This window comes from Rattus rattus, chromosome 6, assembly GCF_011064425.1.
Source record: "Rattus rattus isolate New Zealand chromosome 6, Rrattus_CSIRO_v1, whole genome shotgun sequence".
NCBI classification, from domain to species: domain Eukaryota; kingdom Metazoa; phylum Chordata; class Mammalia; order Rodentia; family Muridae; genus Rattus; species Rattus rattus.
This window is the reverse complement of record NC_046159.1, coordinates 83,424,553-83,451,503: the sequence shown is the minus strand read 5'-3', so window position 1 is coordinate 83,451,503 and position 26,951 is coordinate 83,424,553. Positions and strand designations below refer to the sequence as shown.

At 39.9% G+C, this 26,951-nt stretch overlaps 1 protein-coding gene across 1 annotated transcript in view; it reads right to left on the bottom strand.

The window, feature by feature from the left end:
- The window catches only part of Herc6 (HECT and RLD domain containing E3 ubiquitin protein ligase family member 6), a 54,905-nt gene extending 31,436 nt beyond the window's left edge, over window positions 1-23,469 (bottom strand). Inside the window, exons 1-11 of the mRNA XM_032906418.1 lie at window positions 23,231-23,469; window positions 21,383-21,542; window positions 20,119-20,195; window positions 17,802-18,029; window positions 15,988-16,082; window positions 10,921-11,042; window positions 8,118-8,248; window positions 7,595-7,662; window positions 3,902-4,020; window positions 2,941-3,000; window positions 593-686 (exon numbers count right to left, since the gene is read on the bottom strand). Of these exons, the coding sequence (XP_032762309.1) occupies window positions 593-686; window positions 2,941-3,000; window positions 3,902-4,020; window positions 7,595-7,662; window positions 8,118-8,248; window positions 10,921-11,042; window positions 15,988-16,082; window positions 17,802-18,029; window positions 20,119-20,195; window positions 21,383-21,542; window positions 23,231-23,423 (1,347 nt within the window). The 5' untranslated portion in view covers window positions 23,424-23,469. The remainder of the gene's footprint in view (window positions 1-592; window positions 687-2,940; window positions 3,001-3,901; window positions 4,021-7,594; window positions 7,663-8,117; window positions 8,249-10,920; window positions 11,043-15,987; window positions 16,083-17,801; window positions 18,030-20,118; window positions 20,196-21,382; window positions 21,543-23,230) is intronic.
- Between the last annotated feature and the right edge of the window lie 3,482 nt (window positions 23,470-26,951).

The following is a 26,951-nucleotide window of genomic DNA, read 5'->3' as shown; positions in this document are numbered from 1 at the left end:
TGGTCAGCCTTTTCCTTCACATACCCTTGAGGTCGTCCTTGAATGAGCCCTCTGCCCATTTTATATTATGGGACATGAAGGAAATAAAGTGAAACCACATGTAGATAGACATACACAGTGAATAGTTAGTTTGAATCTAATGCAAAGTTCTCCAGAAACAATTCTGTAAGCTAGTTGTAGTGGCACACATTCAGTGTCCATTACTCGGAAGGCTGTACCCAAGACTCATCTCAAAACAGACATCGAGCTTTTTGACCGTTCACCAGAGAGGGTGTCCTGCTTCCCAAGCCCTGTTCTTTCCATATGCATTACTAGAAAGAAGCTTCATGTCTCAGTATTGTTTTCTTCATATTGAAAACAAAAGACTATATCTGTTGTGCATTTAATGGTTTAATAAGAATGTATCACTTATCACCATGTCTGGACTAAAGTACTTTATAATGGTGACTAGCCATTCATGCACAGGTTCAGCCCCATGCACAGGTCCTCATTACCCACCTCCCACCAAAACTAAACTGCTGTTATATTTATTCCTATAAAGAACTGTGATTGTGCTGTATCTCTGTTAAGTGAAATAAATAATGGCTGTTACCAAGGAGGAAATCCATTTCTCTGCTGTTAACATCTTGAAGACATCCCTTGCCAGTTTTAAGTCCACGTTAATGAAATTATTCTCTCCAGCATCTCTATGAACACAATAAGCATTAAAAACACACAACATATGGGGAAAGAGCATTTTAAAACTCCATATGATATGATTTGATTTTTGTGTTAGCACATACAAAATATTAACGTTGTTTAAAGCTCACCTCTTTTCAAAATAATTGACTAGAGCAACACAGAAGTGTATAGACATATTCTTGTTAAAAAGTAATAAACCACAACTTGTTATCTATGAATCAGCAACATCGAGCATGGGCTGCAATTTTAGCAAGATTTTATCTTTTAAATTAAATTAAGCTTAATTTAATTTAATGGTACTAGGATTGAGCCCATGCGCTACCACAAAATTACAAGCTGAACCCTAGCAAGATTCTATAAAATAAATCTAAGGACTATCAATCCCAAGAGTCGGTCTATTCCACAGATTGGAATTGTTTATTCTCCACATATGTTACCATTTCTGTTTAATTATTTATTTGTATACTTATTTATTTATCATTGATTAATTTTTTTAAGTAAAGTTGTAGTGTGCCCAGGCTGATCATGAAATCGTGATCTTCCTGCCCCAGCTTCCAAGTGCTAAGATTATAGGAGGGCAACCCTGTGTCTAGCCACCATTTCTGCCTAAGCTTTACATTTCCATTGTAACATTAGAGGTGCAGTGATGACATCATAGAGGTTTCACTTTTCCCAGAGATCTGTTCAGCACAGAGGTCTGAGAGTTCATTTTAGAAGTTTTTTGAAAGATACGTGAACTCATTAATGGAAAACGTTAATGCACAGTTTGAACAATACAAGTCTTTTGTCCTTGATATTTCCCCCAGGCCTAGATCCTTGCATATTTACCCAGTTCTTCTCAACTCTGACCCCATTTTACATTAAAATACTGCCCAGACACTGTCTAGTCAGCTGGATGATTCAGTCATATTTCATGATTAGCATCCAGCAAGTCTAACAGTTTAAAAAAAATAACCAACACATATATTGGGCTTGCTGAGTTAAGTATCAATCTTGATATTAGAATTTATACAAGTTATAACTGTAAATATTTCTCCAAAATTCTTTCCCCTTTGCAGCTATCACCTGGAAGTTTAAAACTTCCAAAAGGTGGTCATGGATATTTTTCTTCTTTAAAAAAACAACAGTATTGTAGAAGAGGAAGAGATCACTTCTGCCTTACTCCTGGCCCAGTGGAACCTTTAGATGGGCCCAAGAACTCAGTAAGTATAGAGAATTCTTCTACATGCAATAAACATAGGAAAGATTATCAAGAAAAGGGGATAAAAGTTTTATTAAAATTATATGTACATAGGACAAGATAAATCCAAAGAAATGACAAAAACATGATGTTTTACACTTTTTGGACAAAGAGCAGTATGTTTGTGAAAGAATGATAAGATAAATGGGTATGGGTGGGTAGACTGAGATAATAACTCTTAAGGATATGAGTAGGAGAGATGCGTGTGTGTGTGTGTGTGTATGAGAGAGAGAGAGAGAGAGAGAGAGAGAGAGAGAGAGAGAGAGAGAGAGAGAGAGAGAGAAAGAGAGAGAGAGAGAGAGAGAGAGAGAAACAGAGAAACAGAGAAACAGAGAAACAGAGAAACAGAGAAACAGAGAAACAGAGAAACAGAGAAACAGAAACAGAAAAACAGAGAAACAGAGAATCAGACAAGGGGAATCACATGAATGAGAGACAGAATGCCCAAATACTGAGCATAAAAAGAATCACTTAAACCATTAGGTAATGTCAGCATTTAGGATATTAGGGCAGGAGAGTCAGATGTGCAGGGTCCTCCTCATCTGCCCAGTAAGATCAAGGTCAGCTGGCCTACATGAAAGTCTGTCTCAAAAGTCTAAAAGGAATGAATTAACTCGCTCTCAGAATCAGACCTACCTTTAAGCCAAATAAGAAAGAAATTAGATTTTTCTCTATAGTAATACATGAAAGACAGTTGAACAAGATCTCATTTCTTCCTTGATCTGACTCAATAGGGACTGCACAGTAAGTTCCTGGTTTTGAAGTAGTAAAGTATGTTTAGGCACAGTGGCTATTTATCTGTAGACATAAGAACCTGACTAAAATGCCACGCCATCCAATAAAACAACAGGGGAAGAAATATGGGAGAGCTAGTTTATAGATGAAAGATTCCTTTATCAACCAGAGAATTCTCTGTCGGAGTTGTGTGCTGACAAAATTCACACTCATCCTAGTTCTATACGTTTCCTTTTACATAGTCCCAGTATTTTAAATAAAGGTAATTTCCACTGACCCTTTACCTTTTCTTCAAAAAACTTGCAGTCAAACAAGCAGGAGATGAAAATATCAAGCTGATTTTTCTGCAAACACAGTAACAAGGGCAAAGTCACATCTAGGCAGAGTCTGGCCTTTTGACATTGTGAGGTGACATTGTCATATGCCAGTTCTTCTCAACCTGTGAATTGCAACCTCTTTGGAGGATCAAATGACCCTGTCGTGAGGATGGCCTAGGACCATTGGAAATACCAAATATTTACCTTATGATTCACAATAGTAGCAAAATTAATTATGAAATACCAATGAAAATAATCTTATGGTTGGAGATCACCACACATGAGGGACTATATTAAAGGGTCACAGCATTAGGAAGGTTGAGAACCACTGTCATATAGGAATGTATTTAGCAGGAATTATAGGTAGCCTAGAATTCATGTGATCTGTGGGTTGCAGGTTAAATATACTTACAGCTTCCTTTATCTTATGAATAAATAACAGAGCTCTAGACTCATTATTGATATCCACATATGAGCATCCGATAGTGATATTGATATGCACATATGAGCATCCAACTTGTGGATGTTACTTCTGTGTCTCACCGAAACCCTTTCTAGTAGATTTTCTGCACATTTGCAGTTGAATACTGAATGTAGCCAGTCACTCTGAAGGCCTAGTTCTGAAATGCTAGTGAGTCAAGGATAAAGACCTGACAGCTGTACAACCTGCTGCTAACACTCATTCATGCATCTCCCCTACTTAGAAAGGCACACGCCGTTTACCTATGTAACATTAAATCTGACATTAAATAAACAACTAATTACTGTGCACGCCAATGACTGAGCCAATCAAAAGGTAATAAAAGAGAATCATACCCAAAATGTGAATTCTGTTAGGACAAAGCCAAACCCTCTTTCTCACAGCTAGGGCAAAGTGATTAGGATTTCTGAAACATGGAAGGGGCTCTAAGTCATCAAGCTGGGTCACCTTTTGGCGTCTTCACGAACTTTTCCTTTCTTTGCTGCTCTCCATTTCTTTGCCAGTGGCTGGGTGATTCGGATAATTTCTGGCAGGATTTTCATGGAAACACTTGTGGACCTAGTATGCTTTAAGGAACAAAATAAAGGCAAAAATGCACACACAACGTTGAGTAACAATCAGAAAAGCAACTGGCACACTCAAGGTCCATCCTCTTGCATAGGTGTTTGGCGGGTTGAGCATTTGCATCAGGGATGGCCTGAACATTCTGTTTCCTAACTTGGGCCATTTTTCTTGATCTGCATTTTAAAAAGTGTAATACCACAAGAAAAGATTAAAACTAGAGACTGCGGGCTGGAGAGATGGCTCAGCGGTTAAGAGCACCTGACTGCTCTTCCAGAGGTCATGAGTTCAATTTCCAGCAACCACATGGTGGCTCACAACCATCTGTAAAGAGATCTGATGCCCTCTTCTGGTGCATCTGAAGACCGCTACAGTGTACTTATATATAATAAATGAACAAATCTTTAAAAAAAAAAATAGAGACTGCAACGGGTGCTTATAAATCAATATTCATCTTGCCATCATTCAAATGGTTATAAGACGAAAATAACATGTGCATCAACAGATGAATGCACTTTCAATGTGACAGAATATAATATGCAATGAAATATTATTTAGTATTGAAAACGATACTCTAATATAAACTGGGTGTACTCTAGATCATGTTAAGTGGAAATAAATCAAATAAAAAATAGGAGGCATTTTATGATTCCACTTATATAAGGTATGTCAAACTTATAGAAACAAAGGAAAAATTACCAGGACTGAGGAGGTCAGGGAATCAGGGAATGGGGAATTATTATCTAATAGATACCAGGTGTCTGTTTGGGTGATTAAAAGGTTTGAGAAACAGTGATGATACTTGATGGCTTTATAAATGCAATTAACGCTACAGAAAACTGTAGGCAATGTGTTTAAATGGTAACTCACACCACATACACACATCTTATATGTAACTGTGATAGGGTCTCACCATATCACCAAAAGTGACAGACAGACAGACAGAGAGAGAGAGAGAGAGAGAGAGAGAGAGAGAGAACACTACCACCACCACCACCACCACCACCACCACCACCACCACCACCACCACCACCACCACCACCACCACCACCACCACCACCACCACCACCACCACCACCACCACTTTTCTTCAACCAAATAAAATCTTCTGGGAAAATATGTGTAAATGCAATGATTCAAGTGTCCCCCACCCACTGTGCTGGTGATGAGGACTGTGCCAGGATTTTGTTCATACTGAGCCACACTTCCAGCTCCTACCTGAGCACTTTGATCTAAATCTCAGTGGTTTTAAAATTTATCAATCACAAGGTTTATTTTCTCTTGCCTCTCAGCATCTCAGTACAAAGATCTGCCCCCTGCCGGCAGTTATGTATCATTTACTTTTTTTCTTCAAAGTCCCTAGCTTCTCCTTGCAAACTTCACAAGCACTGTCTCACTTGTGTGCTCACCACTGCACCTGTTCTCATGCTCCCTGCCCTCATTCTTGGCAACTTCAAAGTGGATGGCCGCAGTCTATCTCCTGCTTCAACATCTCAGCTCCCAATCTTATCTCCACTCCTTTCTCTCCTCACTTTAGCTACTCCTGACAGGGATAAGGTTTCCAAACTTAAGCAATTTGACTCCTGGGATTAAATAATTTTTTGTTGTGAAGGATCCTACACACAGTAAGATATTTAGTACTTACTGTTCCTACCCCTCACCCACTAGAAGCCAGTAGTAGTCACTACCAGCACACCAACCTAAAATGTCTGCAGATATGACCAAATGGTTATTAGAACACAAAATCACCCTTACTTGAAAAGCACCAACTTATGTTCCAAGATTTTTACATTAACAATTGCTCCATTTTTTAAGCATCCGTTTGGTATAGTCTCTCTGGCCATCACATATCATTTTCTTGATCCATTTCTTGAAAGTGAAGCCCTCAGGGCAAAATTCTTTGCTGCACTAAGATCTCACTGTGTGAGCATGTCCTTACTCTTGAACTAACTTAGCTCCTCCTATGCTTCACTCCTCTAATCACTCCCTCAACTGCTTTATGCCTCCCTTATTGGACTGCAAAATTCCATCTGTCATTATGTTCAAGTCTGGATTACTCCAAAGTCAATTCCCAATGCCTCAAACCACTAAGGACAACTGCCCATCATGCTGGCCAATCACATTCAATGATCACAAAGTTCAAATGGGCACTTCCAAAGACAGTTGCTTTCTCTTACTCTGAGGCAACTAGTGCTCCTCTCTCTTTGCCTTTCCTCGAATTCTTCTGCTTCTCTTCCTCTCGCATCAGCTTTGGTCATCAAGCGGTAACTAATCACCGACTCACCCTTATCTACAGCCACAATGGCATATTTCTTTCCTTAGACATCTCAATTCTACACCTAATGTTTTGTCAAGATGACATAAAGCTTAGGGAATCTCAATTGCACTGACTCTATCAAACTGGCTTATGGTCTTTGTCTTTAAAGCATTTTCTTGATTAAGGATTGATGTGTGATGGCCCAGTCTACTGTGGGTAGTGCCATCCCCATGCAGGTGAGCCTGGGCTATATAAGTAGCAGAACAAGCCACAGCAAAACGGTGTTCCTTCAGACTTTCTACTTCAGTTTCTGCCACCAAGGTTCCTTCCCTAAGTTCCTACCCTGACATCCTTCATGATGGACTAGTAAGCTGTAAGCCAATTCAACCCTTCATCACCAGTTAGCTTTTGGCCACAGGGTATTTTCATAGCCATAGTGAAAAAGAACTGATACAGAATTGGACTCTGTTTTCTCTCTCCTGCTCTGGGACATTCTTCTGCCACTCATGAGAAACCCTCTGATGATCTTCTAATTTTACTTCCCTGTCAAAAGGTCTCAGTTGTCAAAATCCTCGTTTCAACTTCCACTCCTCTTCTTGCACTGGCCCCACCCCAGGGTAAGTTTATTGCTCTCTATTTAAATTAAACTCTGTCTGTCTTGACTTTCCTGCACAATTGCTTCTCTGGAAAAGTCATGTCCTAGCTCCTAAGTCAGAAACCATTCTTTTACATCTTTTTTTTTTTTTCTTTTCTTTTTTTCAGAGCTGGGGACCGAACCCAGGGCCTTGTGCTTGTTAGGCAAGCGCTTTACCTCTGAGCTAAATCCCCAACCCCCTTTCACATCTTCTTACTTGGTTCTTCCTCTGCTGTCCAAACTGTGCTCCGCAGCCTGGTTTTGTGTCTCTTCCTCTCCTCTGTCTCTGGCACCACCCCTGCCACATTTCCCCTTCCTTCTTTTGTCTTACGTTGCCCCTCATTGCCCACATCTTTCTCCTGCCATCCCCACGTTGGGGCCAAATCCAGGACTCTTGCTTTTGCATACAAGGCAAGTAATCTCACACTCCCCAGCCCTCTGTTCATTTTTGGAGACAAGTGTCCACCATTTTATCAGAGGAACACATTATTTTAGTAAGAGATCTGAAAATGAATAACGTACTGTCTCAAACGATAGTCTGAAATTCAGGGAAAGGAGTACAGCTCAGGAGAAAATGCTTGTAGCACATACAAGGCTCTGGGTTTGCTTCCCCAGCACCAGAGAAAGAAAGAATACCTGAAATCCAGAGGGAAAAATAAGTCTAAAAAGGAATAACATATACTGATACCCGGCAGGTTGTCACAAAGTTGGCGTGTGCTCCAGCAAAAATGTCTTTGACTTCAATATCCACAAGGTCTAAAAAGTAAGATATAAATGTTCAGAGTTTTACCAGGGAAAAATAAACCTATACATTACTTAGTCAAATTTATTCATTTGTTAGAAATTTATACTTTCCTACATTTTGACTACAAATAGCATAAGAATTAATTTTGACCAGATCAAATGTTATTTACTCATTCAATAAACATTTATAGTTGTCTAGACCCTTGCATAATGAATCGGGGTTGACTTGCTTAGGTGTTTGCTTAAATATATCAAATCATGTTGTTAATATAATTAATTAATTTTATGTGTTTTGAATCACTTACATATTTAGAAATAATTACCTATTACTCCCGGGGGAAAAAAATAGCAGTTTAAAATAAAAGTGCTGAGAACCATAATCAGAGTTCAGTGGGATCCTGTGAAAGAAGGCTGACTGGGATGTCTCCTTCAGCCAATCAGTCACAAGCTAGCGGAAGTACTCATACCCTTGGCAGATAGCAAGCAGGTAACGTCAGAGCAAGCAGCCTCCTGATGAGTTGCGTTGCTTGTGCAACTTGGTCCACGGCCTAAAGATACCACCTGACCAGTGGTGTAGACATATGCAATGGTGTGATAACTACAATATAAAATACAATACAGTGATAATATGATAGTCCAAGGAATCAGACACCCGTGAGTTTAAAAACTGAAATGACAGATTTACTTTCACCATGCAGCCAGCTGTCTCACAGTATCAGTGTTGCAGAGTACTAGGTACCCCTCAGTCCCTGAAGAGGTGGCATTGACTTACTAGTAATATTAAAGATACTATTAGTGACGGGGATTCACTACGGTTCCTATCATGTGGCTTTTTTGGTTTTGTGTTGAGACAGAATCTCATATAGACTAAGCTTGCCACCATCCTCCACATAGTCAAGGGTAACCTTGACTTTTTGATACTTCTGCCGTCATCTCTGTAGTGCTGGGATTAGAGGCATAGCTCACCACCACCACCACCACCACCACCACCACCACCACCACCACCACCACCACCACCACCACCACCTCCATCACTACACCTGGGACCACTGCCCCCCATACTCAGTCTACCCAGTTCAAGGGATCTACACCAGGACTCTGAGTGTTAGGCAAGCACTCTACCAGTTACGCTACATATCATGTATTTTATTAATTTATTCTTAATTTTTAAAACAGCATACAAAATATCAGGCTTCATCCGATGCTGTCAAATGTTGTTTTTATTCATCCCCTCTGTCATATCCACTCAGGTCTCTCGGTGTCCCTGCTCCTTTATCCTTCCACCCCTGTGGCATCCTTTCTGCCTTTATGTCATGTGTTCCATTACCCGCCCTCCTCAACACTTCTTTTCTCCTTTTCTGCTCCCCTTTATAGTTTCATGACCTATCACGCTGTCACCCACACGTATACATACAGATGAACAGTAAAAGCTAAGATCCGCATGAGACAGAACATGCATTTGTCTTCCTGAGTCTGAGTCATCGCTCTTAAATAGTAATTTCCAGATTTATTCATTTTCCTGGAAACTTTACATTCAATTTTTTTCTTGAGAGCTGAAGAAAATTCTGTTGTGTATGTGTATCATTTTTCATGACCTATCAAGAGTCATCTAGGCTGAGTCTATTTCCTGGCTTTTGTGAACACTATGCAAGTGTCTCTGTGGTAAGCTATCTGAGTCCTTTGGGTGTATGCCCGGGAGTGGTAGAGTGGAGTCAAAGGGCTTAAGGGATCTCTCATCTGATCTCCATGGTGACCGCACCAGTTCACACCCCCCACGAGCACTGACTTTTTCTCTCCCTCACCTGGATTCCTTTTGTTTTTTTTTTTCTTGGTCACAGCTGATCTGATATGGATGAGGGTTGGCTGAGTGAGGTAGAATCTCAAATTAGCTTCTATATGCATCTCCCTGAAGGCTAGCGATGTTAAACATGTCTAAAAATGTTCGAGGTTATGTGTGCTGTTTATTGTGTGACACTTCTGCTCAATTCATGGCCTGTCTATTCGCAGTTTGGGTTTGTTTATATGTTCTAGACCTTAACCTTCTGTCTGAGGTAGCTGGCAAGGATTTTCTCCCACTGTAGGCTGTCTGCTAACTCAGTTGATAGATTTCCTTGCTTTGTTTAAGCCTTTAAATTCCATTCAATTCGATAGTTAATTCTTAGAGCAATTCCTATTCTACTGGAGTCCTTCAAAAAGTTCTACTATGCCTGCCTGCATCTTGAAGGATTTTCCTCCTGTCTCCCTCTAGCATTTTCAGGGCTTTGGCTTTCAAATTAAGGTTTTGACCCACTTGAGTTGTTTTTTTTTTTTTCAAGTATCTGTATATGTATGATGCCCGTGTATGTATGGTGTTTATGCATGTATAATGTCTGTGCATGTGAGGATGCATACACATGAGTGTGGGCAAATGTATGTGTGAGCGTTGGTCCCTGAGCTCATGTCAAGAACCTTCGTCCAGCACTTTTATTCTTTCCTCACTAAGGTAAGGTCTATTCATGAAACCAGCCAAAGATTGCAGACATGACTCATCTCTTGGGGAAGCACCTGCTCCTCACCTTCCAAGGCTGGAATTACAGGTGGACTGCCACATCCACTGCCATTGACAGGGTCCTGGGGATCTGATCTCTGGTTCTCATGCTTGCGCTCACAGAGTATTTTCCATGCTAACTTTGAGTTAACTTTTGCAGAATTAAGAGATATGAATCTAGTTTCACTTTTATTCAGATGGATATCCCAGTTTTGCTAGCACCATTCGTTGAATAGGGAGGGATTTGTTTTGTTTTGTTTTGCTTCCCCAATCAAATACTATGTAGCCCTATTCATATAAATTGATTTCTGAGTCCCACATTCTATTCTATGTATTCTAAATGGAAGAATTTCATTTTTTAATGCAATGGGTTAGACACATAAATACTCAAAATGCCCTCATAATTAGGTTATCTAAAACCCTGAATATTATTCTATTACGATGCTCATCATCACCATGTCCTAAGTGCAGGAGATTAATTACTTTCATCTACGTAAGCAGGCAAACAACCTCACCTTTGCTGTTTAATTCTCTCCTACTTTCTATTCAGAGTAAGACAGTATATATGTAGGAAACTTCTAATAATTATTTGTTACATAATTAATAGAAATGAAATTTTTAAATTAAAATGTAAAGGTAAATCTTCAAAGAAAATTTTTATTAAAAGCAGAGTCATGAATTTTGGGGTTTCTGAATAATAAGCATAATACTTTCTGTTCAAACTTTTAAAAAAAGCTTGATACCTTCCACACTCTATCTGTGAAACAGGGCCGCCAATCCCTTCTATGAGTTGTGGACCTCCTCTCCCACTCCTGGGGCTGTGCTGTTCAGAGCTACTGCCTCCAAATGTAAACACTTGTCCATCCTGTTTAAGAAAGAAGGAACCAGATTAATTTCATGTTTTAAAAGGTTAATGATCACAAGACGTTAGTATGAAAGTGATATGTGGAATTTTTGTATCCTTTATGATTTGATTTATACATTTCCATAGATTTATTCCAAAATTATTTATTTAAATATTATTTTTAATATAAGCTGATGAGATTAATTAATCTCATGCATGCAGAACATGATGACTATTAGCATATATTCAGGGTTTTAGATAACCTAATTATAAAGGCATTTTGAATATTTATATATCTAACCATTTACATTAAAATTATTTCTATTCTACATTTATAAATTTTCATAGCTTATTCAAAATATTTATATTATTATTCCAAAAATTATTTACAAATTTATTTATGGAATTCTCTCTAAAACTATGCACTTTGAATATGGTAAGAGTGTATCACATGCTTCAATTTGCTAAGAGAGGGGAGGGAATGATGGCTCAGGACTTAAGAGCATGTACTGCTTTGCAGGGAACCAGAGTGTGATTCCATCATCCACATCAGGTAGCTTACCACCACCTGTAACTCCAGCTCCAGGGAAACTGAATCCTCTCACACTCACACACACACACACACACACAAACCCCTGCACAGTAACACACATACCACTGCACAGTAACACACACTCACACACACCACACACACACACACCACACACTCACAAACATACACACCCACACCACACACCCACCCACATACACCCCATCACACACTCACCCACATACCCACCATCACACCCTCACACACATACACACACACTCACACACACACACACACACACACACACACACACACACACACACACACACACACACACACACACACACACACACACACACACACACACACACACACACACACACACACACACACACACACACACACACACACCCACACACACACACACACACACACACACACACACACACACACACACACACACACACACACACCCACACACCACACACACACACCACACACACACACACACACACACACACACACACACACACACCACACACACACACACACACACACACATACACACACACACACACACACACACACACACACACACGGGAGTGGGGGGAAATAGAGACAGTTAAAAATAATAAAATAAACATATTTAAAAATTTAAAATGCTAAGTATCTCTTAAATATTCTCATAATTCTCTCTTCCTCCTCCTCCTCCTCCTCTTCTTCTTCTTCTTCTTCTTCCTCCCCCTCCCCCTCCTCCTCCTCCTCCTCCTCTTCCTTCTCCTCCTTCCTCTTCTCCCTGTCCCTCTCTATTATTTAAGGAAGAGAAAGATACCTTTTCCACACATATACTATATATACCAGGCATACCTATAATTTTGTGAATTGTGTTCCAATAAGGGTAGGAAAAGAAGAACTAGATAGTTTGTTGTTGTTGTTGTTGTTAATTAATTATTTTATTTATTTTCATCCCAAATGTTGCCCGCCTCCCAGTCTCCCCTCATAGAGTTCTTCCTTCTATCCCCCTCCTCTTTGTCTCTGAGCAGGTGCCCCACTCACACACACAGGACATAACTAGATACTTAAAGGGCGTTTGTTGACAACTTAATCAGTGACAACTGCTTGAATTCTAACACCAACATTTAAGTATTATGTTGGCTGCTTTATCTATTTGGGTATTTCCTGAAAATACTCTCTCTTATAAAGATGATTCTTAGGGGCTGGAGAGAGGGCTCAAAATCTAAGAGCACTGGTTGCTCTTCCAGAGATCCAGGGTTCCGTTCCCAGCACCCACACGGCAGCTCATAACTATCTGTAACTCCAGTTCCAGGGGACCTGACACCCTCATACAAACATACATGCAAGCAAAACACCAATGCATATAAAATAAAAATAAATAAATCTTTTTTAAAAAGAATTATTTAAAAATATAAAAAAAAATTTAAAGGTGATTCTTTAAAACAAATCTAGAAGCTCATGGGGAATAACTCAGTTGGTAAAATGTTGGTCACATAAGCATGGGGAGTTGAATTCAATGCCTTGCATTCACATGAAAAGCAAGGCACTGCCATGTGCCCTTGTAAACCCAATGCCAGCAATATGGAAATAAAGGATCCCTTGGGCTCCCTGGTCTGTTGGGTTAACAATGAGCCCCAGGCAATCAGAGAGACCCTGCCTCAAAAAACAAGGTAGATGGCTCCTGAGGTGCAATACCCAAATACCAGAATGTTATCCTCCGGTTTCCAGAAGCACATGCATGCATGCACAGACACAGACAGAGACACAGACACACACAGAGCTCTACCTTTCTCTCGACAACTACGATTAATACAATTCGAAAAATTGATTAATATAATTCAAAAATTGAGTTTTCCTAATTTAAGTCATGTTTTAAAACAGTTAATAAAAATAATAACATTAAAATAATTTGGTGATGTAGGACTATAGCTCAGTGGTGGGGCACTTACCTAGCATTACTAAGGTATTATGTTATTGTGTTTTTATTTATTGAAAATAATTATAGTTAATAAAAATACATTTTAAAAATTATTTGATGCATAATTTTTTTTCTAGTGCTGAGAATCAACTCCAACACCCAGGCAAATGTTCTCTCCTGGTCCTCCAGATTTCAGTTTTTAAACAAACATCTGGATTATAAAAACTGTTCTCAATTCTGTTCCTTATGACAATGAGAAGAATCCATCCCATTCAAATACATTGGATAGCTAGTATAAGTGGCAGAAGAAAAACTAACAAAATTGGCTGTCATTATACCTATCAAGGGATGTAACAAAGTGTGTTCTGTTCTGTGGGGTGGGCTATTGAAAAACAATAAAACAAAATTTTCTGTAGATCTTGATTGCCAATGAATGACTGCACAAAAGTTTAGCTCCCATGTTAGCTTCTATCACAGTGCCTTGGAACATCTACTGGTTTATATTTAGTTCAGTTTCCACCTTAGATATAGGTAGGTTGAGGTATTGAAATTCATTTTGTGTCATATCTGAGCATTTACGTTCTTTTTAGATTTGTTTATGCAAACCCTAACCTCTGGGGTCTGTAGAGGGTACTGAGCAGTTAAGAACACTTGTTGCGGCAACCAACAGATTGGGAAAAGATCTTTACCAATCCTACAACAGATAGAGGGCTTATATCCAAAATATACAAAGAACTCAAGAAGTTAGACCGCAGGGAGACAAATAACCCTATTAAAAAATGGGGTTCAGAGCTAAACAAAGAATTCACAGCTGAGGAATGCCGAATGGCCAAGAAACACCTAAAGAAATGTTCAATATCAAGTTAGTCATAAGGGAAATGCAAATCAAAACAACCCTGAGATTTCACCTCACACCAGTGAGAATGGCTAAGATCAAAACTCAGGTGACAGCAAATGCTGAGGATGTGGAGAAAGAGGAACACTCCTCCATTGTTGGTGGGGTTGCAGACTGGTACAACCATTCTGGAAATCAGTCTGGAGGTTTCTCAGAAAATTGGACATTGAACTGCCTGAGGATCCAGCTATACCTCTCTTGGGCATATACCCAAAAGATGCCCCAACATAGAAAAAAGACATGTGCTCCACTATGTTCATCGCAGCCTTATTTATAATAGCCAGAAGCTGGAAAGAACCCAGATGCCCTTCAACAGAGGAATGGATACAGAAAATGTGGTACATCTACACAATGGAATATTACTCAGCTATCAAAAACAATGACTTTATGAAATTCATAGGCAAATGGTTGGAACTGGAAAATATCATCCTGAGTGAGTTAACCCAATCACAGAAAGACATACATGTTATGTACTCATTGATAAGTGGCTATTAGCCCAAATGCTTGAATTACCCTAGATGCCTAGAACAAATGAAACTCAAGACGGATGATCAAAATGTGAATGCAGATCGCTCCTGAGAGACACAGACAGAATACAGCAAATACAGAGGCGTATGCCAGCAGGAAACCACTGAACTGAGAACAGGACCCCCGTTGAAGGAATCAGAGAAAGAACTGGAAGAGCTTGAAGGAGCTCGAGACCCCATATGTACAGCAACGCCAACCAACCAGAGCTTCCAGGGACTAAGCCACTACCCAAAGACTATACATGGACTGACCCTGGACTCTGACCTCATAGGTAGCAATGAATATCCTAGTAAGAGCACCAGTGGAAGGGGGAAGCCCTGGGTCCTGCTAAGACTGAACCCCAGTGAACTAGACTGTTGGGAGAGGGCAGCAATGGGGGGAGGGTTGGGAGGGGAACACCCATAAGGAAGGGAGGGGGAGGGGATGTTTGCCCGGAAACCGGGAAAGGGAATAACACTCGAAATGTATATAAGAAATACTCAAGTTAATAAAAAAAAAAAAAAAGAACACTTGTTGCTCCTGCAGATGGCTTAAGGTCTGTCCCTAACACCCATAAGGAGCCTAACAGCTCTGCAATGCCAGTTCCAGAGGATCGGGTCCCTTTTCTGTTCGCTGTGGTGCTCAGACACACATGCATACAACACACTTCTATCCACAAAATAAACCTTTAAAACAAAACCCAATTTCTAACATAGCACTATTAAGAAATGGAATCGGGCCTTTGTTAGATGATCAAGTCATAAGGACAAAGCCTTCATAAATGGAGTTATTTATTTTCTTTATAAAAGGAAACTCAAGCAGAACACCCTGACCCCTTCTACTGTGGGAGAACAGAGCAAAACTCTTCTGGGAATCAGAAAGTTACCCATCGTTACTTATAAACCTGCTAGCACCTCTTGGATGTACTAACCTCTGGAGCTCTGAGAAGCCATACCGCTGGTATCTCTAAGCTGCACAGTTGGTGGGGTTTTGTTACAGTAACCCAGACAGAGTAAGATCACTTGCTTTCAATAATAAACACCACATATATGTTTTTAATAATTCTCCGATGTCTGAACGGGAGACGCACATTTCGAATTACCTCGGTAAGCACTGCAGTGTGCTCATAACCACAGCTAATATAAACCACATTGAGAGTCTTCAGGGCACCAATTGAATGAGGCTTGTAGATTTGCTCTGTTGAAAGAAAGAAGACTTTCTAGAATAGAGAAAAAAGACTGAGAGACAGGTTCGTAAGTTCGAGAGCAGCTTAGGCTACAAAGTGAGGCTCTAGAGTGTGCGGGGGAGACAATCTCAGAATTTATCTTCATATTTTTATAACTTCTGTAATCTCTACACTTCTGATGCATCGTAGGTGCCTGGATGTATGTAGCAGTGACACTGAGAACTAGAGAACCTACCTTCAGAGGATTAAGTGGGACGTAAGAGCTCTTCGCAGTACTGGCACGTGGCGGCTGATACGCATCAGCCAAGTGTAAAGAATGAACAGAAGAGAGTGGAGTTCTTGGAGAAGACTTCTATATGAATTATATTTTAGAGGTACAGTTGCCCAGACTTTTTTTTTTTTTAACTCACAACTAGTCATTTTCTCTAACACGAATCCTCTAATCAACGATTCCCAAAGTTTGCATATTACAACGCCATGGGAATTCAGAACAATGGCTGAAGCCTGACTGTCATCCACAGACATTCTGATCTAATTCGCATGGAGCTTAACCTGGGCATCAAGAACTTTTTGTTGTTGTTTTTTACTTTAATTTTTTATCTACATCTCACGTCTTCGGAACAATTATGTTGCATATATTTAATTATTGTAGCAAATGGAAAATATAGCTGTTCAGTAATATGTCTAACTTCTATTTATCCAAAATTATTTTATTTTTCACCTATATTAGTCTTGTTCAGTTTTACGGAACTTTTGTTCAGTTTTTAGTGGTCAGATCAGCATAATGTAAGTAACACAAAGACTGCTCATAAAATATTCCTAAATACGTCAAAGCACCTTTAAATTATAATTCTTTCTCACTAGATTTTACCCAATCAATGTATCATAGTGTATTTGAGAAACTAATAAAATATAGAAAATACAGGAAAGTCTCTACACTATTTAAAATACGCTCTTCTACAAAACTAAATATTAATGGATTGTCTGAACTGTATTTTTAAGTTTTATTGAATATAATAGAGAAATCATATCTATATCTCACAACAAGACATAGAAAATTTATAGTTATAATCTTTCTCATTCTCAGTTTCTAAATTTCATTAATGTTATGATTTTGTTACTAAGCAGTGTGCAAATAAAGGGCATCAAGAACTTTAAAGGCATCCTATGGAGACAAATAGTTTATAACCCAGGGCCAGAGTTCATAAATATGAAAGGTTACCTGGCAAACAGCCAATAAGGAAGCCACTAGAATTTCAAAACGCTAACCAGTTGACATCAAAATAGAGAAAGATTAGTCTAAATGATCCAGGTGGGCCCAATGCTATTTCTTTAAGAAAACTAGCGACAAAAGAGTCAGAGTTATCATAGCATGATTTTTAAAAGATTTAATCTGAAACCACAAGTTTTGCAGAGACAGAAAACATCCTATTACTGTTAGAGTCCTGTAGAAGCTAGAAAAGACAAGAAAATGGGGATTCTCATTCAGAACCTTTAGGCAACCCTGCTGGCTGAGATGGAGTACAGACTCCTCTGACTCTACATAAAAAATGCATTGCTGTAAGTTGTTAAATTTTGTGATATTATTCCAGAAGCAAGAGGAAGCTGATACAGCTTTCCAGGTAATGCTAGAGTGAGTTTGGGAACCACTGTGATGTACGCTGTGTCAGGCCACTCTTCCAGCTACAAAGGAATAACAACTTGTCATAAGGACAAAACTATTTTCTTACCTTTAGCACTGTTCCCACTGAGGGCCAGCTGCCCAGATCTGTTGTTCCCCCAGCCAAATGAAGTCCCCATGAGAGACAGAGCAAAACTGTGTGTGCCACCTGCAGCCACTTGAGCCAGGGGGATCCCCTCCAGGGACTTCACCTTCTGTGGGCTGGCTTGGAAACATAAATTATTCCCCAGGCCCAGTTGTCCTTGTCTGTTACTTCCCCATGAAAACACTTGGCCATCTAAAAAAATGAAGAACACTTAAAAACTGTATACCTACTTGATTCCCAACATGGTAAAATCTATCACCTCAGTTACCCGCGCGCGCGCACACACACACACACACACACACACACACACACACACACACACACACATACACACACACTGGTTTTACAGAAGTATCATTGACAAAGGAATATTTGGAATAATGAAGTAATATTCTAATATATTATACACTGTAAAATAAATGCCAAAATTAGTGAAATAAATTTCCTCACAAGGAGGTTTGTTGTTTTGTTTTAGTTTTCCAAATTCTACTTGTAGGGCTGGAGCTGGAGCTCTAGAGTGTGCTCAGGCTAAGTAAGGTCTTGGGTTCAAAGACTGCCCAGGTCCAAGAAAATAAGCAAACAGGAAAGTGAGACAAAGCAAAGCCCTACTCTCTTAGTAAATATCAAGTAAACAACATGCTATTATTAACAATATTCACATCATGGGACAATGGTTTCCAGACCCCATTCATCCTATATGTGAGTTCGTGTAGCCTTTGAACACTTCCTCCTTTCTCCTACCTGAATGTTCCTGGCAATAGCCACTCTATTCTGTTTCTCCAAGTCCAGTGTTCTTTGATTTTCCATATAGGTGAGTGAGATAGATAGTAATCGTCTTTTTATGTTTGGTTTAAGTTACTACTATAATATTCTAAAGTTGCAAATGCACAATTCTATTTTTTTTTTGTATTGGACTTAACTCTATAAGCCTTCAAAAAATGAAACCAAAGTAAAAGAAAAAATAGGACTAAAATTTCTGGACAAAAGACAAGGCATATTCAAGATCCCCTTCAAAACAATGTCCATTCTTTTCCCTTGCAAAGGCAACTGTGTTCTTACAGCTTTTCTGCCTCTAAATACTTGGAGTTGTCCTTGACCTATGTTTTCTATATGCTTCAAGCTAGAAGAGCCTGGGAAGTCACAGCAGTCCTGAGCAAAAACAAGCATACTATTAACTAATCTAGGTGCTGGTTCTTTGTCAGATAAACAAGATTGACAGACCCTTAGCCCAATTAATCAAAAGAAAGGAAGACATGTCCAAATTAACAGAATCAGAAATTAATATTAAAATAATACAATACATGCCAAAGAAATTGAGACTATTATAGGGGAATTATTTAAAAAACACTTGTACTCTATTCAGTTGGAAAATCTAAAAGAAATGTACCAATTTTTAGATTCATTCAAACCACTAAAGTCAAACCAAGAAGAGATTAACCAAACAGACTCACAACAAATGAGATGGAAACATAATAAAAAGCCTCCAGCTAATATAAATACACTTAAAAATAAGATGAATATCTCAATAAATGCAAATGCTTTGGACAAAAGTCAACGTACTTCCATAATAAAAGTTCTAGAGAAAGCAGGACTAGAGGGAACATAACTCAAATTAGTAATTAATAACATTAATTTTAAAATTAAAAAGTCATATATGAGAAACCTTATCCTAAATGGAGAAAAACTTGAATCACTCCCATTAAAACCAGGAAGGTCATGAAGCTGTCTACTGTCCTCTCTTTTTCAATATAGTGCTCCAAGCACTATCTGGAATAAAATGAAACAGAGGAAATTTAATAGTCAAAAATAAAAATGAGAAAGCAAAATTGTCCTTATTTTCAGATGACACAACATTAGACATATCTGACTCCAAATTCTCTGTCAGAAAACTTCTAGAAAAAAAACTTCAGCAAAATGACATTATACAAAAAGCAACTCGTGAAAATCAGTAGCCTTTCTAAAGGCCATCGGTAAATAACATGAGGAAGGAGTGGTGGACACGCCCATTCACAATAGCCTCAAAGAAAATACGCATCTAGGAAGAAAGCTAAGCAAGGAGGTGAAAGACCTCTACAATGAAAACTTAAAATCTGAGTGAAGAGATTTGGAGACACTAGAAAATAAAAACCCCTCCCATGCTCAAGAACAGGCAGAAATAACACTGAATATGACCATCATACCAAAAGCAATTAACAGATTCAGTGCAGTTCCAATCAAAACCCCCACAACATTACTTTAAAATATTTCCTTATGACAGAGAGGTCCCCAAAGTATTCTTTACCTTCTGATAATGCCAAAGAGTGGTAGTGTCCACAGGAAACTTGGATTATTTTTATGCCAGCCAGAGCGTTTATTTTCCTATAATTAAAAAAAGTCACAAAAATCTGTTGAACCTTCTTTAGGATGAGTCAAATTACAGGCATTTAAAAGTATTTTAGATAAGACATCAGATCTCAGGGGACAATTTTAGTCTGTTCTTCTGGAATATCACTATCCCAAAGTGTCAGGTTCGTTTTTTTTTTTTTCTTTCCTGCTTTTTATGATTTTAGCTAGTCAGGGGAAGGGTTTCATGCCCAGCTTCTGAGAACTGCAGACCACCTCTCTTCCTCTGTGAAGAAAGAAGCACTGGGTTTCTCCACCTCTTCTGCAGCTCCCAGATCTCTGCAATGAACTAGAGTCTTCTTTCCCACACTGACCCTGCTAATGCCGCTCCCATGGCTGGAGTTTCAATGGCTGCAGTGTTTGGGAACAGAAGGAATGCCATTCATGAAACCATTGCATCACTAAATGACAAGGCATCCTGACTCCCTGAGAAGGACCACCATCAGTCCCTGTTGTGTACTCCTTAATCCAATATCTTCACTTCCACACACAGCACACAGCCAAAATCACCTGGCATCTGAGGTGTGGGCTGAGGTTTTTTGTTTGTTTCTATTTGTTTGTGACTTAGGGTTTTTAAGGGGAGGAGGGTAATAAAGTGTCTTACATAGGTCTGGCTAGACTCTGACTCTCTATGTAACTCAGAATGACCTTGAACTTCTGATTCTCCTGTTTATGTCTCAGTAAAAGTCTAGGTGTTTTAGAGCTTCCGGAGAAGAGTACAGCGTGTTCCATTAGTCTTTTTCCTCATAATGATAATGGATAGTCTCCAACATAGGAGCTTGAGTATTTGGGAAAATACAGAATAAGTTAACGTGAGAAGCTCTGCTTTAGTCGGACACAAGGTAATCAAGTAAGATTTCTTTCTGGATCCTTGGTATCTTGATAGTTAGTACTTAAATTAATATTTATTTATTTATTTAGAAGTCCTGGTGCAGTCACATACATATATTACAATAAGTATAATCAGGACTTAAGAACCGCGTATCATTTCATCCTTACTCTCTCCTTCGTGGCCCTCTATTTCATCAACTGATTCTACACATGCTTTCCTGGCCATTTTTCTCAACACGTTTTCATCCTTGAGGCCAGTCGTCTTTGTGTCCTGGCATCTGAGTGCCTAGCACTCAAAAATATTGGAGAATATAGTGAATTGAAATACTTACGTAGGCATGAAGCTTATTTCCTTAAATTCTCCAATCCCCAGCTGCCCTTCAGAACCGGCTCCCCATGCGAAGACCCTTCCTTGGTGGCAGACAGCCACGGAGTGCTCCTTCCCACAGCTCACCAGGTCAATGTGTACAGTACTCAGTGCCTGAACTGGTTCTTTGGAAACAGAAACAAAAACAAAACAAACAAACAAAAACCTCCCATAAGATTATAAACATCTAGAGTTAAAGACAGTAATTGTCTTTGAAGAAAAGGGGGAGGAGGAGAAGTTACCCAGATTCTTTGTCTCCCTCAATGTTAAATCAATTCTAAAGTCCTTACTAAACATGGTGAGGACACAAACCCACGATGTTTATACATGTGTGGAAAGGCGGCTGTGGTACGTGGACTACCTGGACACAACATGGCTGGCAAGGTTTGAGCATCTTCAGTTTCGATACGAGCAAACTGAAACCCAGCTCAAAATGACGTTCACAGCCTAGGGAAATGAAACTGAAAGGTGCCCATTCATGTCTGGCAAGGGCTTTATCATTATTTCCTAGATGGTGCCCCACAATTTTCTATCTAACCTCTTTTCTTTTGTTAAATACAGTACACAAGTTCCTGAGTCTAAGAACCTCTTTTCATTTACTTTCTGTGAATTCCTGTATACACATAAATTACTCTCTAGGTAAAAGACTAATAAAATCCCATTCTAGTTGTTTGTTTTCGTGTGTTTGGTTTTGGTTTTGGTTTTTTGGTTTTTTGGTTTTGTTTTGTTTTTGCCTATTCTTTTTTTCCCCCAGATAACTTTGCAGCTTCCAGAAACCGAATCTAAAAGGACAGAAGAATCCTTTTCACTTTCTACACAGTTCTTCAAATTATTCTATGCACTTAATCAAAATATAGTCAATGGGAATGTAAAATAGTCCAGTGGTAGACTACTCACTTAGCATATAAAGTGACAAAAACAAAAAACAGAAAAACAAGCTAGAACTTTAGTTAGATCTATACTTAAAAGTGAATCAGTATCATATATAAAGAACCCTAGTGTACTAACATGTTGGTAAAAACACAGCTTATTTAGATATAATTACAGTAATTTATAGTGACATTTCTATAAGGATTAAATATAAGCAGAAAATGAGACAAGGAGGAGCGACAATGTTCTTAGAGCTGCCTTTTGATGTGATTACAGGTGGCTTCTTTTGAGAAATATTTTATTTTTATTTGTGTGTGTGTGTGTGTGTGTGTGTGTGTGTTCGCGCACGCGCGCACGCATATGTGTGTACTGGCTCACAGAGGCATCGGATCCTCTGGAGCTGGAATTAAAGGTAGTTGTAAACTGCCACAAAAGTGCTAGGAACTGAACTCTTTACCACTGACCCATCTCTCCAGGCCTTACAGGTGGCTTGTTCAGTACGGTTTCTACATCAGCTTTAATGCCCCAAAATGCTATTAGACTTTTTTAACTTAGGAGAAAAGATGCCCCAGAGTATTATTACTATGCTAGTTAGAGGCTTGGAAGCTACTGAGTTTGGAAGACAGACCTCCCCCAGAAAGTTCTCTCAGGCTTAGCTTGGTAAAGGAGAGGGCGGGACCTTTTTCCTGTCCAGAGGAAAGCACGCGTTTCTGTTTAGTTTCCAGTTTCTGTGAAGAGGAATTGGAAACCGAAACAAAAACAACTCTAGAGCTCTGGGAATCGAAACAGGTGACGTAAGCTGCTTAAAGCATGGTTCCCGGCTTCTAGACATCCCTGGTCCAGCCAGCCCTGGTCCAGCCACCCGGTATCCCTGATCCACTGGTCCAAAGACCCGAGGCGCCCACATCCTGTCCTGAGCACCCGCTCAGGAGTTGATAGTCACCTGGCCGTTTGGTGCTCTGCGGACTCTTCTGACCCAGCTGGCCCCTGCTGTTGTCCCCGCAGGAGTACACCCTGTGGTTGCTGAACAGTAGCAGCGAGTGGCGTTCCCCGCTGGCCGCCTTCAAGAGCTTAAGCCCAGTTCCTGCCTCCAGGCGCCGAGGCTGCTGCCTTCCTGGAGCCCAGGTGAAGTACATCTCTGCGATGCCCAGCCACCCGTGGCTCTGTGGCTCTGGTATGTCAGATGGGTTCTCAAAAGCAAGTGACCTAACTTCCCTAACCCCTCCCAAGGGCACTGCCCAGTCCCTTACGTCATAGTTCTTTCGAGTAAGTGCCAGCTCCTCCCATGACTTCAACAGCTTTTCCACTAGCTTCCTTAATTTCAAGTGGTATCTGAGAAGACAGGGAAGAAGAAAATATCTCGTAAGTAAGCCACTTGTGAGTCTTGCTGCTCTGGGGAAATTGCTAAGTCTGTGAAGTATCTATTAAGTGACAATATTCACACATTGTAGCAATTTCAGTGGCAGCCACATCCCAGGGAATCTGCTTTCCTTGGCAATTCTTACTGGCAGTTCTTTTATTCTAGTCCTGATTATTAATTTTCAGATCACACATTAAGCATCACATAGTAAATCTGTATGTATAATAAATAGATTATGGAGTGTGCACGGGGCAGGGGGTTGTTAAAGAACTTTTGAAAAAGTTTCAAAGAGGCCTAGAAAGCCAAAGCTGGAAAGCCTATGGGGCTGTAATACTGAACCCCAACTAAGCTGAAAGGGAGACGCTGTTGTCCAACTGCATCCAACTGCAGAGTAAGGGCAGGGTCCGCCTGGGGAGAAATGAAAATCTTCACATCAGAGTTGTACAAGCAAACAGAAAAAGGAAAGAGCCCCAAAGAACCCTCTTTTGCCATGTTTGCTGAGCTCTGAAGGGAAGAATTTGAAGGAGACAAAGCCTTTAGAGCTATGTGTTCCAAGGTGAATTAAATTCTCTCTCTCCCTCTGTCTCTCTCTGTCTCCCTCCCTCCCCTTCCCGATATCCTCCCTCCCTCCTTCCCTCCACTCCCCTCCCCCTCTCCCTCTGAAAGCAAATGCAGCTGTGAAATGGCTGTGGGTCACTGTATTCGTTCCCATCTGCTGCAGGATGAAGCCTCTCTGATGATGGCTGAATAAGGCGCTGACATACGAGTCTAGCAGAATATTATTGAGTCATTTTATTGTTACTTTTATTTTTTTTACTTGGTTTTTGTATTTGGATTTGTCCTAGGTCTCTGGGCTCTCCAAATTCTGGTTCTTGGTCACCTAAGCAGTTAGTTTCAGGTATGGGTTACATCTCATGGTGTCGGCCTTAATTGAAATCAGAGATCAGTTGGTTCCTCCTTCACAGTTGTACCACCATGGCCCTAGCATATTTTGCAAGCAGGACAGATGGTGAATCAAGGGTTTTGTAGCTGACTTGGTTTACTTTTCTCTTTTAGCAGCCCGCAGAGTCCCTTCCCAGGTCCTAGACATTAGAACTCGGGGGTGAAGGTCCTATGTAGGCACTCACACTGCCTCTTCACATTCAATGCATTGGGTGGGTGACGTCTGCAGCAATGAAGACTTGCTGTCAGTTTGTTGAGGGCAACCTATTTTCTTGGCAACAGCCTGGATTGTTTGGGGATTTCATAGGGACCCTTTCAGCCGATAACTCAATTGGATAAAACTCAGTCCCAGACTGAAAGCTTCCTTTGGGGACAGGAGGTTGCCAATTGGGGTTCCATCTCCCTCATTATTTAGAGACTTCATTAGGATCAACTTCATGTTATTTTAGGACGTTTCCACTACATTAGGTTTCCTTACTGTCCTTCAAATGGACTTCAATTCTAGCTGTCCCTCCCATCACTTCCTCTCTAAATTCCATTTCCTCTCTTCCTTCCCACCAGAACCTCCCATTCTCATGCCTTCCCCTCCTCTCCCTAAAAAATTCATTCGATTTCCCCATCCCAGGGAGATCCACATGTCCCCCTAGTCCCTTCCTCTATGCCCAACCTCTCTGGGTTAAAAAGATACAAGAGTACACAGAATACCAAATAGACAACAAAATCAGAAAAGAAATTCCTCATAGTATTCTTTAACGTGCAGCCATCTAGTTGGAACAGCACCATTTTTTTTTGAAGATTCTATTCTCTAGTATGTATTTCTATCTTCTTTCTCAAAAGTCACACATCTATAGGCACGCGGACTTATTTCTGGGTGTTCAGTTCTATTCCATTAATCAACGTGTTTGCTTTTATGCCAATGTTATACTCCTTCTATTGCTATAGCTTTGTAGTATAACTGGAGACCTCCAACAGCTCCTTAAATGTTTAGGATTGTTTTAGCTAGCATCAACTTTTTGTGTTTCTATATGAAGTTGAAAAAAAGCATTGAAAAAGCATTCTCAGCACCTTAGCCACAGTCAATGATGTACACTCAGCACCCCCCTAATTCCTACCTACTTCCCTACCTACTGTTTATATAACCCTTATTCACCCTAACAAACAGCTGTTTCACTAAAAGCCATGTCAGTGAAGGCAATTTCTCTCTGCACTCAGGTCCTCTGGAACCCTCCCAGCTAAGCTTCATTCCTTCCAGTGGTCCTGGTACAAAATTGTACCTGGACACCCAGAGGGCAGAAGCAGACACAGGCTGGCTTCTCATCCATCTCAGGACACTGGGCTAGGGCAGTTGAATGCAGGACACAAGAAGGAGGGTTCTTATAGTCCCAGGGGAGAAGAAGAATGACATGTCAGGCAAGAACTGGTTATTTTCCATACAAGATCTTTGTTTGATTGCCTGGTAGTCATTTAGGAGGGGATTGGCACCACCTGGAACTCAGTTTTGGCGCCATGCTGGTAAGAGGCCTTACAATGTAGCAAGTGGGACCCACGAATGGGACCCGGGAATGGGAGCCGGGCCTCACCAAGCTGGTCTTTGTCTCGGACCCAGCCTAATACGTTTATCTTAGCAGATTCTGTTAAAATGCTTGCTTGTGCAAAGCCCTGCCCCCTTCAGCTACCATGAAATATGCCATGACATGGCTTTTACCTTCAAAAATCCCATGCTCTGGACACTTAATATAGCACTTAGGTGTCCAAATACCTGAATATAGTCCCAGTTGGCTGAAATAAAGACTTTGAAATGGTTATAAACCAAGTGGTCATCTCTAGTTGATTCTCTATAACACTAGTATGTAACTTGGACTCAGTTCTTGTATTTTAAAAAATGAATTTGCTACAGCTTACTATATATTGTAACTTGAATTCAATCCTTGTTCATAAAAATAAAAGTTACTGGGCTGGGGAGATGGCTCAAAGGTTAAGAGCACTGGCTGCTCTTCCAGGGAATCCTGAGTTTAATTTCCAGCAACCATATCGTGGCTCATAACCATCTATAATGAGGTACCCTCTTCTGGCCTTCAGGCATACATGCAGGCAGAACATTGCATGTGTAATAAACAAATAAACCTTTTTTTAAAAAGTTATTAACAATGAATGTCTGATAGATAAGGTTTATAAACTCCTAAAATTGTAAAGGTCTACTCAGGCTAACAAAAACAGACTTAGAGTTGTATGTCTAACTGTGTATATCTTTGCTAACTGTGTTCAATACTAGGCTTCTAAAAAATTTAGATAAGGAACAACATGTGTTTGATAAATATGGTTTATGAATTTTTAAGGTCCATTCAAGCCAGAAAAACACTGA